Here is a 20111-nt window from a genome sequence, read left to right as displayed (position 1 = left end):
GCTGCATTGCGAGCGAGTGACAGGGAAGCCGTGGTGTCAGAAAGTTTGAAAGTGGATGCACAACCCTGACCCTCCGTGGCACGAACGGGACGATTAACTTCTGTTTTGCACTTCATAAAATGTATTTTTTTTCACATTATAAGATTACTGCAGGTGGTTACTGCAGCATGCAGTCGTAAACCTCGTCATCTTTGCATCTCGCCCTGGGGAACGTCTGTTTATGGGAGTTTTCCTGTGAGAGCTCGAATGTCAGGGTGCTTTGAGACTTAATGACCCATGTGGATCCAGTATCCCAGCATCCCCGGGGGAACGGGATCCCGGGTGTCCCGGTTTAAATGGAGCATGACTTTGTGTCAGAGGTCTGCTCCTTGAACTGTTTACGTCCACAACTGAGATCTAATTCCTGCTTTTTGTCGGCGATGCGGTTCATCGGAGTGAGAATCTCCAGCTCTGGCCAGAGATACATTCGTACAATACAGGGAAGCATTTAAAGTTGCTTTTGTCAACGAAAATTATGACTAAATATCGTCGTCAACGAACCTTTATCACCTGAGGAAAACGAGACGAGACGCAATGAAAATGCTGGTCATGTGACGATAACGATGATTAAATATATAATGCAATATCATAGAGGAATAAAAACGAGACTAAAATGTATATTACAAAATAAAAACTGCTAAAATGTGTCTTCATTTTCATTGAGCAAAACGAAACGAAATGTTCTAACAAAGATCTTTAATCTCCATCTCTCTCTGGGGCTGGGAAAAGAAGAAGAACCATCTTTGGATCCATTTTCCTAAATAGACGTGGAAAAGAAAACCCAATGTGTCGTCGAAAAAGAAAAAGATGGGGAGAAATGTGGAAAAATAAACATGTTGTAAACTCAAATTAGACTCTTCTTTATCTGGAATGAATGTATTCATGAGTCTATGAGGTAACAATAATATAATAATAAGATAACATTGTTTGAATTGTAAAATGGGTTTGGATAAATACAATCTTTGACTAAAACTAGACTAAAAAAGTCCTGGACAATTCTGACTAAAATAAGACTAAAATATTCAGACTTTTAGTCGACTGAAACTAAAAGGAGAATGAACGTGACTAAAACTAATAAAAACTAAAATGATAGCTTGACCCAAAGACTAGATTGAAACTAAAAGTGAAACAGGCTGACAGAAACTACACTAGCATTAGACTTTGACAGGGTCACACGCTTTAAGCTTTAAAAATCTAGAGATTTAAAGTAATAAAATAAAGACTAAAACTGGAAATGGAATGAGAAAGATATGAGAACCAAAAACTGGACGAGTTTTAGATTAAAGTATGTAACGCAGGTCCAAGCCTTTATATTTTAGCGTTATTTCCGCATAGAGACAACATCTGTTGTATTAGACGCTATATAAATAAAAATAAATAGATAAGAGTGAGTTTGATGCTCCTTAACCAGGTTGGTCCTGGATCAACATCAACCGTCATCGTTGGTCCCGGTGAAGCTGCAGTCTGTCTGCGGTGAACACTGACACACCGGGTCGGAGCGGATTTGGTCATAATGTTTAAACTGTGTTTTGTGATTAATAAACACGTTTTTTAATTATTTTGCGTTGGATCGATGTAGCAAATAAAATCGTTCAGACCATCCAGCTCCTCACCCATCAGTTACGTGTTTCACATGAGCAGTTCAGGTAAAAACGGCAGTCAAATCAGCAAAAATGTCAGTTTGCTTGATGAAATATATTAATTACTGATAAAATAAGTTTGTTAGTGCAGTGCTCATGAATCAGTGTACGTTTGTGTGTTCATGAAAGTACAATCTGCATTGAGGCTTCTCGCTTCGGGAATCCCGGTCTGTGATTGGACGCTGCCTCGGCGTCACCGCTGCTCATTTGCATAAAGTTGAGATTTTTCAACTTCAACTTCAGGTCTTTCTGCGATTATGCGACATGAGAAACTTCATTCTGTGAGAAAGTTGTAAAAATGTCTGTTTTTGTTGTCATCTCAGAACATTAAATGCGCGTCAAGGCCCGATGCCAGGTGGTGTTGAAATGAAATTCAAATTAAAATCTATTTTTGTCTTCACTCCTGCCGAGATTTCACGTGTGATTGACTGTCCGTTTGCTCGGACAACATGCGGAGCAGTCATTTTGTGGGTAGTGCCCCCCCCATCCCCCCGAGGTTTGGGGAAGGCAGCTTTTGTTCGCATCACCGAACAAAGAAAGTCGATGGAGATGCAACTACCACAACTCTTGCTCAGAGATAACAAACTCTGTTATTGATTGAGACGTCCTTAAAAGTCTTTTTATAGTCTGGAATCGGTTCTTTATAAAGATCCATCCAGCGAACGTTTACCGCATCGTTCCACTCGGCTGTGCATCCCTCAAGATGTGCTCTTTTTATGTTGGTATCTTGGTATTTTCTTGGCAGAGTGAGAGAAGTTTAAAGGATGTTTGTGGCTTTTTAAATGTTTATTTTCAGTCTTTTAAGCACAAATACATGCTGGGATAATACATGTCTGGAGACCGTTTGAGAAGGGAAAACAGTCTGGACATGACTCTGTGATGGATAAAGCTTTATTGTGCTAAAGCTAGAACACTCCTCTGCATCTGAACAAGAATATGAGAGTATCCTGGACACAAATGTGAAGCCATCAACCCTGAGGACGGTGCAATAAGGACGCCATCCAACCTGCACCGGAGTGGCTGCAAACTACTCCTCAGTTTTACTGAGGATCAGTTTTTACTGGCAAAATAACAACCAGAATTAAAGCTGCAAGCAGCGATGAACAGGCCGTCACGCGTGCAATTTTCACTAATAAATGTCAAGGACTCAAAACTAAGTCCGATGACGCCACCCACGAGTCTTTATGTCAAACCATTCAAAAGTTATTGCAGAAAGTAGGAACTACAAATATGGACCAATCAGATGAAGGGGGCGTCTATCGTCACCACGGTAACGCTTTTGACTGAGAAAAGTAATGCCCATCGTCGCAGGATCAAGACGCACATTTTGATGTATAACACACCTGGGTGCACGTTACGGTTCGGGCCGTATTAACTGCCAAAGAAATGGCATAAATTGCGCCAAAATTACACGATTAATTCAAAATGGCCGACTTCCTGTTGGGTTTCGGCCATGGCGCCAAGAGACTTTTCTTAAAGTTGTGACATGATACAGAGGTGTACTGATTTTCGTGCATGTACGTCAAACCGTATTGTGGGGCTTGAGGCACAAAGTTTTCTAGGGGGCGCTGTTGAGCCATTAGGCCACGCCCATTAATGCAAACCATTAAATATCACATTTTTCGCCAGGCCTGGCTTGCGTGCAAAATTTGGTGACTTTTGGGGCACGTTTAGGGGGAAAAAAGGCCCTCATTTCGTCGGAAGAAAGATAAAAACGAGAACATCTCCTACAGATACAATAGGACCTGCGCACTGTAAGTGCTCGGGCCCTAATTAAGAGATGTCATGTGCAAAAGTCTGTAGAACGCTTATAAACAATAAACTCATGATCTTCCCTCTTCATTAAACTTCTAACGAACACGGCAACAGACCGATCCCCAAGTTGGTGCTTCAGCCAGCTAAAGTCATCCATGTCTGACGTCTCACCTTCCAGAATCTTTCCCGTCTGCTCTGCAGCTCCGCCGGGCAGCACTTTGGCCACGTAGGCTCCGATTTCCCCGTCGCTCCCAGGGACACACTTCCCTCCAACCACACGGATGCCAAGACCATTTCCTGGAAAAATAATGCATTTATCTGCAATCACTGCCTTTAGATGTCAGTCATGCAAAATGTTTCACCTAAAAATGTATAAATAAAGAATAAGACAATAAAACAGCATTAAGTTCATTTAACTTCTGTGTCATCACAAGAAATTGCATTTTTTGTCTCATTAATTTAATTTAATTTCTCACTACACATCCATTCCAGCATTTCAAAGCAAGATTAGGCACAACAACTGTATCTGAGAAAGACTGAAGTCATGTTCAGAAGTGGACTCATTGTTGTGGTTCATCTGTTTGAGCAGGCGACCTGAAGTCTAGGAGCATTCAGAGCTACAACATGTTTAACAATGAATACAATTAAATACTGGAGATTGGACATATGACATTTGGGTTCATTTTGTCTGAGTTTACAGGCAACAAAAAGTCAAATCTTGCTCAGATGAAGCCAAAGCTGAATAAGAATATCACCATTTCCGCTCCGAGCGCGTCGTTTTCAGTCGTCAGCAAATACACGTTAAGATCTTAAAGGTATTTTCCCCCAAATTGAGACTCTAGTGGACGTGGATACTTCTACATCAGGGGTCGGCAAACCAAAATGTTGAAAGAGCCATATTGGACCAAAAACACAAAAGTCGCAAAAAAGTCTTGTATAAGCTTTAGAATGAAGGCAAATGGCGAAAGGCGAAATGTTGAGAAAAAAGTCAAAATGTTGAGAAAAAGTAAAAATTTCGAGAAAAAAGTCGAAATGTTGAGAAAAAAGTCGAAATGTCGAGAAAAAAGTTGAAATGTTGAAAAAAAGTCAAAATTTAGAGAAAAAAGTCGGAATGTCGAGATTAATGTTGAAGTACAATTTCGAGGAAAAAGTTGAAATGTCGAGAAAAAAGTCCAAATTTCAAGAAAAAAGTTGAAATGTCAAGATTAAAAAGGAAAGGAAAAAGGAAGAAAAAAAGAGAAGAAAAATAGAAAAAAATTTAAAAAAGAAGAAAAAAAGGAAAAAAAAGGTCAAACATTTTTGAAAAAGCTCCAGGAGCCACTAGGGCGGCGCTAAAGAGCTGCATGCGGCTCTGGAGCCGCGGGTTGCCGACCCCTGTTCTACAGGGACCGTTTGAGCGGTACCAGTGCTACCAGATGCCTGTGATGGCTGATATCCAGGGAAGATTTGATCACTTACTAATTTCTCTTTGGGGATTAATAAAGTGTTTCTCCCTACTTTTGGTGAAACTGCCCAAAGTAGATCCAGTCCAACACCTGCATATTGAATTAAGGCACTATTACGTCATACACCGACAATGATGAACCAGCCCTGGAACCGGATTGGTGGAAAAGGGGTCAAATAGAAGCATGAAACCGAACAAGAGGGACTCGTGGACTGAATCATACAAGTTTAACATCCTAAGTCACTTTTGCAAATGTCAAAGAACCTCATGTCAACTTTATCAGGAGGAGCTGCCAGTTTCTCTGGTTTTACTGCACGTCTACTCTTCTGTGATGTCACCATTCATGCAGAAAAGTGCACTCAGGTCTTTGAGCAACGTATGCTTCCTTCAAAATGACACCTTTTCCAGGATGTTCATGGATTCTCCACCGAGACAATAAAAAACCTCATTCTGCACATAATATAAACGCATGTCTGGGGAAGAGAAGGGTACAGGACTGACTGACACGCCAGCAGCCGCCACCTAAACGCAGCACGAAATCGCTGGAGAAATGGGACTAAATAACAGCCAACCCAACGTTTTGTGAGAGGAAATGGCAACGTATCAGATGTATATGAACTGGAAATGATGAAATCTTGGATTCATACCATCATCAAATTAAATAAAAGCCAAATTAAATTTAATAACCGGCTGCTTCTCTCCGTCCTTCTAAGATGAAATGACTCAGTTCAACAGAACTTATCAACAGAATTCTTCCTTTGCCGGCTGCTTGTTAATTGCGTAAGATAATCCGAAGTGTGAAGGATAAGCCGTTTGGAGCGCGGCGGAGACTGATGAGTGTGGAGACGAGCCAAATCAGATGAGCAGCCAGGAAACGCTGAGGATCGGTGCGATGAACGTAATGTGGATTTTTACTACTATCAAGGGGATGAAAGGCACGAGGCGTGCTATCCACGCTCTGTAAAACAAACACGACCCATAATACAAATGTACACTTCAGTGTCTTTATTCATTATGGAGCAACCTTTAATTTTATGGTCATTCTTAATGATATTCTTATTAGTCATCGTTTAAAGTAGACGGATGTCTCGGACGTGCTTCTTGCAGTCAGTTAGCTGTTTTACCTGAAACACTGCGGTCTTTGGGATCCCTCTGCAGCTTGACCCTGAGGTGAGGGAACGGGTAGTACGGACCTTTGCCCTGTGGTCCAAACACAAAAAAAGACACCTTAAAAACCTTAAAAACCTGCCGTTACCAAGTGTTATCAAACCTCATTAAAGTGGACACCAGACGGATACTTTTATCTTATCTATTTCTTTTTATCTATGGAATTTGTGGTTTCTTCAATTAGTTCAATTAAGGCTTGTGATGTTGATCGTGTTATTATTAATATTCATATAACATTTGTGTGTGTATGTGTTATATATGTATATATAGAATTTATTTTTCATTTTTGTATAGAAATTAAATTAATTTTGATCATAATGAAATAGAGTTTAGGGGGTGGGATTTAATACGTTTTTACTACTTCCTACTCCTTTTTGAGCATGTTAATTATGATGGATGCATGTTTTTATTTATTTATTTTTCTTTATTGTTTTCTTATTTACATTTATTTATTATTGTTTTGTTTTTTATTCACTACTGTTTCATGTTCGAGATAAAAATTTCAATCAATCTATGGTGCTTCTGCATCGGCGTTGCAGTTATTACATCTTCAAACCTTTTTGTAATGACTTTAGAAAAAGAAATGTTAGAGTTTGGTCGTCTGATTGGTCGGATTTCTGCAAACGTCCTGTGAAGGCCGGAGGTCTGCCAGGAAGTGAAAAACGCCTGTTTCCAATGTTCATGGAAACGCCCTGCCTCGGTCTAACATGCAGGTGCATTTGAAAGGGGAGTTTTTCTTGCCACTGCTTGGCTTAAGGTTTTTCTCCCACTAGGGGAGTTTTTACCTGCCAGTGTTTATGCAATAACTGCTCGGGGGTCATGTTCTGGTCTCTGGAAAGCCCCTAGAGACAACTTCTATTGCAATAGATGGTATATAAATAAAATTGAATTGATTGAATTGGAATTGAAAGCTTTCCCAGATGTCCAAACGTCCTGCCTCGGCACAAGATTTTGCACAAATTCATTAAACAAAAAGATTTTCAGTTTACACGCTGCAGGATTTTGATTGGTTTGGTTAATGCCAAGTTGGTTCTCCCACTTTTGTACTACTGATATACAAACAACACACCACCTCTTCAGAAATTCAGCAATCGAACTCCTCGATGGAGTGACTTGTTCAGATAAAACAGTGGCTCGGATTTTTTTGCAGTTGAAATCAGATAAAACTGATGTCATTCCAACTATCAACCAGTTTTTAGGTGATTTGAGTGTCTCATCTTGGTGTTGTCTTTGAGAAAATGTCATTAGAACACCACTCTGACTGGTGAAGAGGAACTGTTTTTACCAGTTACGGAATATATCTAAACTAAGAACAGCTGTTTCCAAAAATGATTATTCATGCTCTTTGTGTCATCTCGTTTAGATCAGTTTGTTTTCTTGCCTAAACAAGAAAGAACCGTCTCGTCTTCAAGTCCAAAACTCTGCAGAAAGGCTGCTGACCTGCTCTGATAGACGGCTCACATCCCCAATTTTAAAAACTCCTCCTCCTTCCAGGCCGTCGCCCCGAGGCTCTGGACCGATCTCCCGCCGTCTCTACGTTCTCTGCACTTAAAACCCACCTGTTTCTCTGAGCTTTTAAACATCAGTAGTGAGACGGTTGTTTTATGACCATCATGTTGATCTTATGTACTTTTACTCCAGGAGTTTTTTAACTGTATCGTCTTGTTTTTATTGTATGGTTTTATTCTTTTTGAAGCACCTTGTGACATTCCCTCGTCTGTGAAAGGTGCTATAAAAAATAAACTTTACTTATTTACTTACTCTCTATTTTTTTTTGAAAAATCATAGCAGACGATTCTGACGTCTGACGGCCTTTCCAGCTAAACCTTGGAAAAACCATGGCTCGCAACCAAACACATTTCTTTCCATGACATTATGGAAATAAAAACAAACAACTGTTCTACCGAATAGAAGCTGACTAATTCTTCCTTTGTGCTTTTAAACTTAACTTGGTGTCCTGATAGATCACTAGACCGGCAAAACTGCTGTTTTCCATCAGCCAGGCTGGTGACATCATGACGCACGGCCAGAATCTGTCCTGAACGCATCGTTTACTTTACGAGCTTACTTTAAGTGCTGACATAAAGTCTTGGACGGTAGAGCTGCGAGATTTGGATGCACTGTGTTTATTTAGCATAGAAATGCAACAAAACCTCCTACATTGGTTTTTATTTTAGCTTATGATGATGTATAAGGTGATAATTCGCCATTGCAACACTTCAGTTAAGATAAAAACATGGAAAAGCATGCTGGGTACTTTTCCCGTTTCACCTGTCTCTTATCCTTCCCGTTCTCTGTCCGTCCATCTCTTGGTTTGTCAAACCAGTCCGTTTCTTCCCGTCTGAGGTGGTAGGCTTCAGGGATAAAACAAAAAACACAAGCAATGCTTCATAACCAGAGTGAGAATCAGGACGACCGCATCGCTCCAGAGAGGATGGAGCTCAGATCGTTTCAGAGTGATGGCACTGAGCACGACTCAGGTTGTTACAGGTGAAATCTGGTTAGTGGTTGGTATTAGAGCAGAAGGACAACACAAGCACAGAATACAGCTTAGATTGAAAATAAGCAGGAAAATAAAGCAGTTTGAGGGTGAATCTAACAGGTTAAGACTGTATGTGCAAACCTATGATCTCAAAGTCCCATGAATGTAAATGTTGGGTATATAATCATTAATATGTACTTATATCTGACAATCAATATATCAAATTGTTAAATGCACATTTGTAAACAATCATGCAAAAGTTGATGTGCAATGCAATTATAAAGTACAATAACGTTGTTTTTTTCCAATCCTTTTAATCACCCCAACATTTACTCATTATTTCATGGTTGTGTGTGTTTTATTTGTAATGCATGTTAATATGTCAGCTATATGGATTAAGAGAGAACTAAACTAATACTCTACCATTGGTTGCATCGTCTCTGTTCAAAGCCATCAGGGAATCACTTAGCGCTGGAATCAAGGCAAATGGGTTTACTTTGCAAAAGTCATTGGCATAAACAATAGCATTTACATGTTTTATCATGGTCCAATAAAGTATAGTCCTCAGCTTGGAAGCGGATCAATCATGGGTTAATCAGAAACATTTAGGACAAAGCAGTAAGTGTGGGAAATGGAGTATTGTTGGTGGAGGTAAATGATGATATGAAAGAAGAAAGTCGCTCCTGTCCCTTTAAGAGTCCCCGCCCTGAAAGGCGAGTCTGCTCTGATTGGTCAGAACAAATTGGTTACTGTCAAACCACAGCGGGCTCTGATCCGAGCCTGTTTACAGATCACCACAGCTGACGGAAGCCCTGGAGGGAAATTAGATATGTGACGTAGAAGGTGACGGCATGTACGCTTAGCAATATATTCTTTCGTAAGCAAAACAACAGAAAATCACTTTATCTACATTTCCTACATTTGCTTTTCTTAAGAAAACCATTTTTTTTCAACTCCCTAGACAAAATCTATCCCTGTGTAAACTTTATTTACAGAGTTGAGCTCCACTTATTTTGTCTAAGGTATCCAATATGGATACTTGGATAACTCCTTTAGGAAATGCAGTTTAAAAGGGCTAGTGAGGACAGATTTATCAAAACCATAAACACAAATATTCAGGACAAGACATGCAAGTCAAAGTGATATTTATTACACACAAAGATGCGTTGTCACCAATTATCATGCTTATCAAGCAATAAATAGTTAAAATTGACACACAACATGCCTCTTTGAAGTTTTTTTTGTCATTCACTGAGAAAATACTAATAGTTTAGTATTATAATACACAAGCAATATCCAACATCCATATTACAAAACAACTATCCCAAAATGTCTTTAACTTACTACAACTTACAGTATGTGATTAGAAACAAAACAGTGTCACAATTTTAGATCTACAAGCATCTAAACTGGCAGAATTCTGGACCAATCATTCTGCAAGCGGCAGAGGCACTTTTCAGTGTGATTTGTTTGGGAAAAACAAGTTATTTCTACACCCCAAAGGATAATTCTCCTACTATTGACTGAACCTTTAATTCTTAACAAACAGGATTTGAAGTACTATAAAAATCTTCACAACAGCTATGAAAGTTAAAGTGCTGAAAACGAAATGCAGATTTCTACAATTGTGCGATCACCGTTTGTTGGATTGTGCAGTTGCATGCAAGACAAATGTCACACAACATCTGGAATGCAGACAGAAATACGATGCAAGATACATTCAAATCTCACAGACATAAAAGAAAAGATACAAAGGCATGCACACATGACCTAAATAAACTGACTTCTTTTACTCACACCAAGGAAAAGAAAAGAAAATACATTCACCAAAGATAAAGTAGAACATAAGTAAACATAAGAATTTCAACAGATACATGCAGATTTTGAAATAAAAGACGGAAGCAACCTGCTAAATGCATGCAAGGAGAACCAGAACAGCAAACTCTAACTGACAAAACATGGAAAAGGAGAAGAGTGGCATGCTGACAAGTCTGCTTTTTACCTTCGCTGTCCGACATTGTGCCCTGAAGATCATCCAGTAGTGCATAACCCCTACCCCTGGTTGGCTCTTCCCTGATATGCTGCTGCTGCTGAGAGTCCTGCAAGGAGAGGCAGGAACCAAACTGGTCCCTGGAATCAGCTGAGATGGGTGGCAGCGGCCCCGCCGACGCACGGGCCATGCCCATGGGCTGCCCGACCGGGCTCAACGGACTCTCTTCCTCAGAATTCTGGGCTACGATGGGAATCCTGCCACGGCCACTCTGCACAATGGGGAGGCTGGTAGGTTTGGTGCGACCGGAGGGGGTTTGATAACTAGGAACATCTGCAGATGCGTCACTGTCTCCCTTAAGCCTCAATGAAGAGCTCGAAATGTCCCTTTTGAGAGAGAGGTCCAGACCATAACAAGACGTGGGCCTGGACGACGGTCTTGAGCGGCTTCCGCTCGGATAGGCAGAGTCCAAACCCAAGCTCTGGCCCAAGTTAAGCGATCCGGCTAAGTTGGCCCCCAAAGTGGATCCAAGGTACTTTTGTTGTTCTGCAATGTTCTTTCGAAGGCCAAAGGTGATCTCGTCCTGCATGAGCCGGCTCGATCTCGGAGATGAACTGGTAGAACCCAGATAGCTGGTGTAGTCGGCCTCCAGACTCCTGCTGTCGGGAATAGAGGAGTACTTGGAGGAGATTTTGGGATCTAGTACTGGGGTTTTGTGTTTTTGGTACAACATAGACGCTGGTAGTTGTTTAGCTGCCTGCTTCTCAAGAGTAAGTCGACTGATGCTGTACTTTTCTGTCTTGGGGTAGTGTCTTTGGGAGTAGCTAGAGAGACTGGCGCTCGGGGTATAGTAGTGCTGGGAGAGACCTGTGAGTTGATCTAAGCTGTCAGTTCCTCCAGTGCTTCTCCTAAACTCTTGCTTGAGCTGCTGCTTCAGAAGTTTCAGTTCATAGGGTTCTTCCATCGTATCTTCCTCATCGGGGGTCTTTCCATAGCTATGGAGCCTGGAGGTGGATCCCAAATAATCAGTAGACCCTAGATCCGCAGCACTTCTCCGCAACAGCTTCTCTGCCTTTGCCAGCTCCCTCTCAGCCAGACTGTAAGATGAAGACAGACCCGTGGAGGTCTTAGCCAGTTCTGCAGCATCTTCCAGCAGCATGTAACTGCGAGGTGTATGGTGGTCTACGTCTGTGTAGTAGGAATCAGAAACGGACACTGGGCTGCTCGCGATGCTTCCCACCTCCAAGGCTCTGAGGTCAAGGTGATTGCCATATTTGTCGTACTTGACACCTAAGTAGGCTGATGAGGTGGGATCGGGCTGGCGGCTAATGACATCGTATTTAGTAGATTCAAGTTCTGAGAGGAGGGCAGCTTGCCTGGCAGCCTTCTGCTGCAACAGAAGCATCTGGTGGTAACTCTGCTGTTGGGCGGTAGTGAGCGACGGGACGGAGGAGTAGATGGAATGAGACTGGTAGGACTGTGGAGTCTGGTAGATGGACTGCTGGTATTGGGTTTGAGGGTATTGGTACTGTGAGTACTTTCCATATTCATGCTTCGTTTGAGGTGGAACAAAGTCATCCAGGTCTGACTGAGGAGCGGTCCTGGGGCGTTCAAGACCGACATCCTCCATTTCCTCGTCTTCACCACCTCCATGTCCACTTCTAGTCTCGCGGATGTTGCTAACTTCACTATCCGACATGTAGTCTCTGTCTTCTGCAACACTCTGCAGGTAGGCCCGCTCCCTCTTCTCTCTTTCAATCAGTAGCGCATCTTTTCTACGATTAATTCCCATCTCCAAGTACCTGAGCTTGGCATCGATCTCCTTCTCCTCTTCATCCAGCTCTGCCTGTCTTTTGCGGAGCTTTGAGGACTCGCGCTCCACCAGATTAAGCTCACGATCTATGTCTTGTAGGATCTTGGCACGCGCCATGTTGGAGTTCCTGCACATCCTTCGGCGGGCAGAGCCGGTGGGGTAGGCGGTCTGGCTAGTAGTCGTCGACTCTTCCTCAGACGGCGGGTTGGGGAGAGTCCTCTTCACCTTCTTTTGAGTGCCGGTTGGTGTGCCACCTGATCCTTTCCCCTATAGAACATAAAAAATAAAACGGATTAGTTCTGAAAAAAGAAGTAGCTGCATTCTCAAAATAAAGATCGGTTATTTAGTCCTCAGATGTTGCGACATGACATTCTGTAATGCAAGTTACAACATAAAATGTATATAGATTCAAATTTTTGTCTAAATTAAAAAGCTAAAAAGGACATGCATCGGCATTGATCCGTAGAATCAAGTCATGAGTAAATTAGACCCTGGAGTGTTATTGTAGAGTCTATAACAAGGTTATTGGAAAACGTCCATATGGAAAAGGTTTTTCTAGGTTGTTGAAAGGTATATAAAGATCAAACATCACAGATCACTCATTGCTTTCTGCAGTTTCATCCACATTAAGTCTCCATGGGTCTCTGAGAGGTCCCAGTTCTCATGCAAGTTCATGAGTTCATTTGTCATCTGGCTACATATTTATGATTTTCTGAGTGGAGCCTTGCTCAGACAGAACTTCAGTATCTCAAGGTATTTCTTGGAGACATTGCATAAGATAGGAAATACCTCTCCAAGAAACACTTATAAAGAAAAAAAAGTGAAAATTAAGCACAAAGCATGTCCTCATTAAATTACATATAGCATTACATATATATATATATATATATATATATATATATACATATATATATACATATACACACACACATATACACACACATATACACACGCACACACACACACACACACACACACACACACACACACACACACACACACACACACACACACACACACACACACACACATATATATACACATACATACATATATAAAATAAAGTGTGTATAGATAATACTCACTGTATGGTCGTCACCATACTGGGTTTCAGATGTTGCTCTTTCTTCTCCAGTTGGACTCATGAGTTTAGGGTCAGACATGGATCGCTGCATGGATTTTGATGGAGAGGTTTTTGTTGCATCTGCATGCCCTCTTAGTTTTTGTGGGCTTGTATCACCTAGTGATTTATCGTAGGACACAAACTCAAGGGATTTGCTGGGTGAAATGCAGGGAGATATTGGGGAATAAAGCACTTTGGGAGATTTAGGAGGTGCTTGGAGGGTAGATGAATCAGGTTTGAGATTAGGAGACCGGGCTATCTCTAAGGGAGTAGGTCGTTTCTTTGGTGAGGTTCTTTCAGAGTCAGACACCTCCATCCTGGTATCCATTTGAATATTTCCATCCTCGTCAGTTTGAATAGAAATTTCAGTGTGTGCTTGAAGCGAGACCTCCGAATGCCCACCCCTATCACCTCTGGAGGTACGTGGCCGGCTTTGTCTGCTTCTAGTCTGAGCCTCCCATTCCTCTTGATCCTCATCATCAGTCTGCACACAACTATCAACACTCTTTTTAGCACTTTTCTTTTTTCTCCCTGCTGTGTAAGCTTTGCTGACTGTTTCCTCCTCATCGTCTGTCTGACACCCACTATCAGTGATCTTTCGGGCAAGGACGGTGCCATCAGGCCCTAGGATGATTGCTTCCTGCACACCATGTCCTATCATGTCTCCCGGGTACAGCTGACGAAGCTTTTGCTCTTCTAATTGTATCCGCAGCTGTTCTTGAAGTTTCTGAATCTGCTCAAGCTGCTGCTGTTGCTGGGCATAGGTTTCCTTCTGCATCATCAGGTGAGCTTGTCTTTCCTCTTCCTGCTGTGTGAGTATGTGCTGCTTCATGACCTGTAACTCCTCCAATTCCTTTTGTACAATGAGCTGTTCTTGTTCACGAAATCGTTGAATCTCCTGCCGCTCCCATTCTAGTTCCTCTGCCAGGCGTTGCTGCTTGAGTTTCTCCATTTCTAGCCTCTCGCGCTCTGCCTGATACTGGCCGTCACCAGGAACCATGGGTGAAGACAGAGCCTCCAGGGAAGCAGCTATAGCCTCCAGGGATGCATCAGTGTAGCTGTCAAGGGATAGGGATGGTGTTGCTGCCGTAGGAATGCCATCAGTATTACTCCCTCTAGAGATCTCCAGGTTGAGTGGAGCATCTACTTGTTCTTCAGAAGTAGTAGTGGAAATAGTTGACAGGAAACTTTGGGACCTTGTAAGTGGCAGGTTCTGGAGGTTGGACAGTGAAGGCATGGTGTCACTTGTGTGCATACCTGACAGCGTGTTGTATGTTGTACTAAATATGGATCCTGGCTGGGTAGTAATGGCATATGTAGATGGGATTGGTGCTGCAACAGAAGAATAGACCACTCCATTTGATGACCTCAAAACGCTGCTTGTACCAAAGAGTGTACTGACAGCACTAGTGGCTCTGGCTTGGGAATAGGGGGGAATTATCATTCCGGCGTAAGTCCCTTTCTTGGAGTAGTCAACAGCTTCACCTGTCAAAATCCAACAAAAATTAGTTTAATCTCAATATTGGAGACCTTTTTTATTCTGAAGCAAGCCATACCTTGTGCAAATTATGAAAAAAATAAATAAGGAGAGAACAAAATCCAATTACTGAGGTGCAACGAGCAAATCAGCATGCAGGCACATGCAAAAATCTCATGAATTAAAAAAAAAGTCCATGCAAGACGAATGAAAAAGGAAAAACAAAAATGAAACATCAGCCATGTATGAGTGGAGGCAGATCAAAGTGACATTTCAGTGACAGGTCTGCAATGTCACAGCACTGACCTGCATCAGAAATCTTTGCTGAGGTTAGATCTACTGCACCTTCTGTTGTGCCACTGAAATTGTAGCTGTTCTTACTCTTGTACATAAATAGTCCAGCTTCTGCGAGATTGGTGTCCGACATTGATGGTTTGATTCCACCAAACCCCCTCATGCCGTAAGGTGATCTATCATACTGATAATGGTCATCACGGTATCCAAAACGATCTTCAGGCAGGGGTGTGGTAGGTTGCTGAGTAGTGCAGATTCCTGCAAACGGGAGCTTGTAAACAACGTCACAACATACAGCTCTTTTTCCTGCAGTAAGATCTACTGGTTTCCCATCATCTGTCACTACATTTGTAACCACGTCTGCGGACGTTGCATCCACTGACACCATGGTGTTGAAAGGTTTTGCTGTACTGAGATCGACAACTCCTGCCACTGTGGTGGTACCAGCAATTAGTCCATTGGCAGCACAGCTTGAACCAGAAGTGAGCCCAACAGTGACAGGGGAGGCCTGGAAAATTCCTCCACCTGTGCTTGATCCAACTGAGAGGTTAATTGGGATTTCCGTAGTAGCAAGAGTAGCGGACTGATAATCAATTGGTCGATAAACAATTTGAGAAACGGGTTCAAATGCTTTGTTTTTGGTTAGCTGAAGGGGCACTGAAGATGTCTGGGATATGTCCACATGGTCACTTGGCTGGATTGTCGCAGAACAGGTCACAATGGTGATGCTATCAGTCACTATGGAAACAGTGGATGATTCAGCACTGAGGTTGACCACAGCTGACTGAACTGCACTGGTGTTTCGACTGACTTCATTTGCAAGAGACTGACGTCTTAAATCTTGAGTAGCTGACAGATCAACGCCATTCATATTTGATCCTGGATCCACTTTCACTGTCCTCAGATCTACCACCTCAGACGGCTGAAATACTTGTCCATTCTGTGCAGTGAACTGGGTCTTGGATTTCTCTGTTGAGACTGGAACACCATTTGCCCTTGGAGCTGGAACGGGTGGTGGTGTCCTTTCATGAACAACTGAGACAGTGGTTCTTTGAACTTCTGTAGTAACCACTTGAGAGATGAGATTAGGCATAACCACGGGTGGCTGCGCTGAGGCTGATATAGCCTCAATTATATGACAAGAACTAGATACATGCTTTTCTGGGCCACAGATCTCTTGACTTTCAACAGACTCTGTAACACGTGTAAATGCCAGAGGCACCCTGGTACTTTGGGGAGGAGTTTTGGGTTGATAGTGCTGTGAATATGGCTGTTGTTGAGGCTGGGGTTGGTGATAACGGTCAGACGGAGTTTGACGTGAAGGAGATCCTGGTCCGGGACTAGAGGGAGCTTGAGATTGAGTGAGATTATCTACTGGAGAACTTGGCTGGGAGGGCAGCGTAATGACCACATATGTGTCGCGGACATTTCTGGCATATCTTGGAGAAGGGGGTGACTTTGGTGAGGACTGGAATGTCTTGTTCTCAATGGAAGGACTCAGATTGAGGACTGCGTCATTAGAACTAGTAGGCAGAGCAGTGGGTCTTGGTGGATGTGGGACATGGGCAGGCGAAGGTGGCTGAGAACCAGGTTTTGGTGCAATTGGTGGTTTGACACTATGTCCTGGTCGGTGACCGTCCCCAATACCAGCATGAATGGCTGGCTTTGGAGGAACAGGAGGGGGAACATGAGGTTTGTAGGTTGGGGTAACTCCTTGTCTCACAGGTGATCCTTGGGGCATAGTCACAACCACTTGCTCTGGTCTTGTTGGGGTAGGTGAAGCCTGAGGTGGAAGTGGGACAGGAGCTTTCCTAGGAAAGACAGTTGGTTTTGGTGGGGTTGCCGGAGGAATGGGTGGTGAACCAGGTTCTTCTTTCTCTAGAGAAGAAGCCCTACGCAGGATATTTGGCTTGGGGGGAACAGGTGGGGCAGTAGACACTATGCTGGGTATACTGGGCGTGTACTGCGGGACCGTGGGTAATGGAGCTACACTACCAATCACAGGGGCTGATGTTCTTGGGATCGTATTAGACAAGTCCACAACATCACCCTGGGGTGTGTCTGTGGGGTGAGATGGCTGATCTGACATGGATGATTGAGGTGATTTAGAAACTTCTGTCACAGGCTCAGTTTCGGCTGACGTCACATAAGATACCGGAGTTATTGTCTCTTCTTTTTTAACTAAACTCTCCTCATCTGAGGACACCTCTCCGGAAGAACACTCAGTCACCCGTAGGTCTGGTATGGGACGGAGTGCCTTTGTTGAAGCGGTAGCTTCCACTTCTGGCTCAGTCTGAGTTGGACTTGTTCCGGGAGTTAGGACTCTTTTCATTAGCTCCTCGTAAGCAGCTTCGGCATCTAACAATGGCTTCCCATCTTTGCTGAGTGTTACCGTACTGCTTTTGATGAAGGTATTCTCTGCAGGTTGGAGCACGATTTCTGGATTAGCATTTTCCTTTTTTGGCTGCATATTTTGGTATTCCTGCTCGAGCTGTATGAATTCCTTCCTCTTCTTTATCATGTCTTCATACACTTCATCTGGTGATCTGAGAGTTCTGGGCTGAGAAGGAACAGTGATTTTCTCTGGCTCATCCAGATCAGCAGAGGAATGGTCGAATGACGAATAGGCATAGTCTTCAATGAACATGCCCCCGTAAAGGGACTCCTTTCGTGGTTGAATGCCATCTTTGTCAACTGTTGGGGACTTAGCTCTCAGCATTATTTCTTCATAGGCCTCATCAGCAGATTTAAGAGATTTTTTCTGGGATTCATCTGTGTTTTGATCATCTGTTGGGGAGTGAAGAGATACCGATGTGGGTAGTTGAAATCTCTTTTGGACCGCTGCAATCTTTGATGCATGGACTTCAAACCCTTCAGGATCGGATTCAATGCTGGGGGAAAAGTCAGAGCAAGAGGATCGTCTGATCTCCTCCATTTCGGCTTCCTGTCTCTGTTCCTCAGTTGGTGAGGCATCTTCAATAGGAGACAAGTTACTTGGCGGCGTCTTTGAATGCTCTCTCCTCCTCTGGGCTCGAATCTCCTCTTTGTCCTTAGACTTGGACTTTTTCCCTGAGCCCTTCTGTTTTTCTTGTTCCCGGAGCAGTTCTTCCTCTTCCCGTAACTCATCTTCCTCAGAGGAGTCTTCAATTGTCGGCAGCATTTGACCAGTTTGTCTGTGTTTAGCTTTCCTGTGCTGTTTGCCCTCGCCAGTACGGATGTGACCTGGACTGCTGCTGTCACTGTCTTCGTCCAGGGATGAGACAGATGTCGGGGATGTTCCAGGAGTGAAGCTCGATGCATGAAGGCTGGAAGAGCCTTCGCCCCTGGAGCGTTCATCTGGAGAGTCTGTCAGGCTCTCCATTTCAGGTTCTCCATCAGCGCTTGGTATTGCCATAGGACTGCTGGTTGCATTCAGTTCCATCGCTTTGAATTTACGAACTTCCTCCGTTCGTTCTTGTCCCTCCTCTTGGCATGTAACAGGTTTGTCCAAGGTAATAATCTCCTTGTCTTCATCATCTGGACTTATAGTGGTTTTCTTGGTGAGTCGTCTGGCTTTTCCTGATGCGCTCTTCTCGACAGTCGCTCTCTTTTTCTCTTCTTCTCGGATCTTTCGCCTAACAAGGTTTTCCTCGTCAGACGGGGAAGCATCTTCATTCTCACTCATTTCAATAATCTGTTTTCTGATAAAGTCCTCATCATCTCCTGACATTGGGCTCTCCTTCCCAAAGCTTTCACTGCTGTCTTCCAGGGAATCTACTCTGACATCCATGGGCACGAGGAGCTTTTTCTTTGTGATGACTTTGTTATTGTTCTCCGAAAGCTTATTGTCCTCTTCTGAACTTGGGGATTCTGGTGAGAGTGGAAGTACTTCTAATTTGCGTCTGGCTTTTAGCGTGTCGCTTTGGTTCTGCTCCTCTGTCGAGGTCGCTTGAGCTTCAAGAATGGGAAGGACAGTGCTCTCAAGCTTTGCTAGGTCTGTGGGGCTGGTTGGACTGCCCTCATTGGCCGCCACTTCTTTCACCTTGGGTTCTTTCAAAGTCTCCACGACGTTTACCTGTTGGATTGAAAAAAAAGAAGTCACTCACTGCAATAAACAAAATCTTCATATAACTAAATTCAGTAAAGAATTTAATAAAAACCCAGTGTTACAGTGCTCAGGAAATCATTTCAATAAATACATTGTAAGTAAAGAGAAAATGCATTTATTTTTAAACCTCATAAACCCAAATCAGAATCTCTCTACGAGGGAGCAATCGTCTTTCTTGGTTTTCTTTTCTCGCCATTAGTCCCAAAACCTAAGACCTCTTCTAAGACCTCTGTTCTTCAAAACTACATGACTTGTATTTACATTTTTTTGGTATTGAATGACTCAGCACCATTCTGAAATTGGCGTTAAACCTACAGCAGGGAGGCAGGACTTAATCGAGCTCTAGTAGTTCATTGGCTACCAAATGACTCATACCCCTTTTCCACCAAACCGGTTCCAGGGCTGGTTCTGGGCCAGTGTTGATGCTGGTTCACAACTCGTTCAACTTGCGAACCACTTGAGAACCGGTTTGTTTTTCCATAGCTCGGTGTGTTAAGGGGAGCCATGTCATTATGTCGCTGCAAACGTCAGTTACTTTGCTGCGTTTGCGTGAAAGTTGAATTAACAACGACGTATTTGCTCTAATACGGACTTGGTCCACGTATCACCTCCGTGGACCACATCTCTAAAAGACAGGTTGTCTCCTCCTCACACCACTGCTGCTTTGCTGCATCCAGATTCATTCCTTGCTTATTTGAAAATGGTGCAGTCTTGCAGTCTTGCTATTGCCATTGGTCTTAATAACTCCACCCCCTCCGCTTATGTATGTTGGTGCTACCTTGGAACCGGGTTTTTTGACC

At 43.0% G+C, this 20111-nt stretch overlaps 1 protein-coding gene across 1 annotated transcript in view; it reads right to left on the bottom strand.

Annotated features, from left to right (window-relative positions):
* pcloa (piccolo presynaptic cytomatrix protein a) overlaps window positions 1-20111 on the bottom strand; it is a 99266-nt gene that overhangs the window by 27689 nt on the left and 51466 nt on the right. Inside the window, exons 5-11 of the mRNA XM_061715000.1 lie at window positions 15237-19278; window positions 13416-14938; window positions 10530-12597; window positions 8951-8998; window positions 8317-8399; window positions 6003-6078; window positions 3606-3731 (exon numbers count right to left, since the gene is read on the bottom strand). Of these exons, the coding sequence (XP_061570984.1) occupies window positions 3606-3731; window positions 6003-6078; window positions 8317-8399; window positions 8951-8998; window positions 10530-12597; window positions 13416-14938; window positions 15237-19278 (7966 nt within the window). The remainder of the gene's footprint in view (window positions 1-3605; window positions 3732-6002; window positions 6079-8316; window positions 8400-8950; window positions 8999-10529; window positions 12598-13415; window positions 14939-15236; window positions 19279-20111) is intronic.

This window comes from Cololabis saira, chromosome 23 (assembly GCF_033807715.1).
Source record: "Cololabis saira isolate AMF1-May2022 chromosome 23, fColSai1.1, whole genome shotgun sequence".
Classification (NCBI taxonomy): Eukaryota; Metazoa; Chordata; class Actinopteri; order Beloniformes; family Belonidae; genus Cololabis; species Cololabis saira.
The sequence above is the reverse complement of the archived record's forward strand: the minus strand, read 5'-3'. Positions and strand labels throughout refer to the sequence as shown.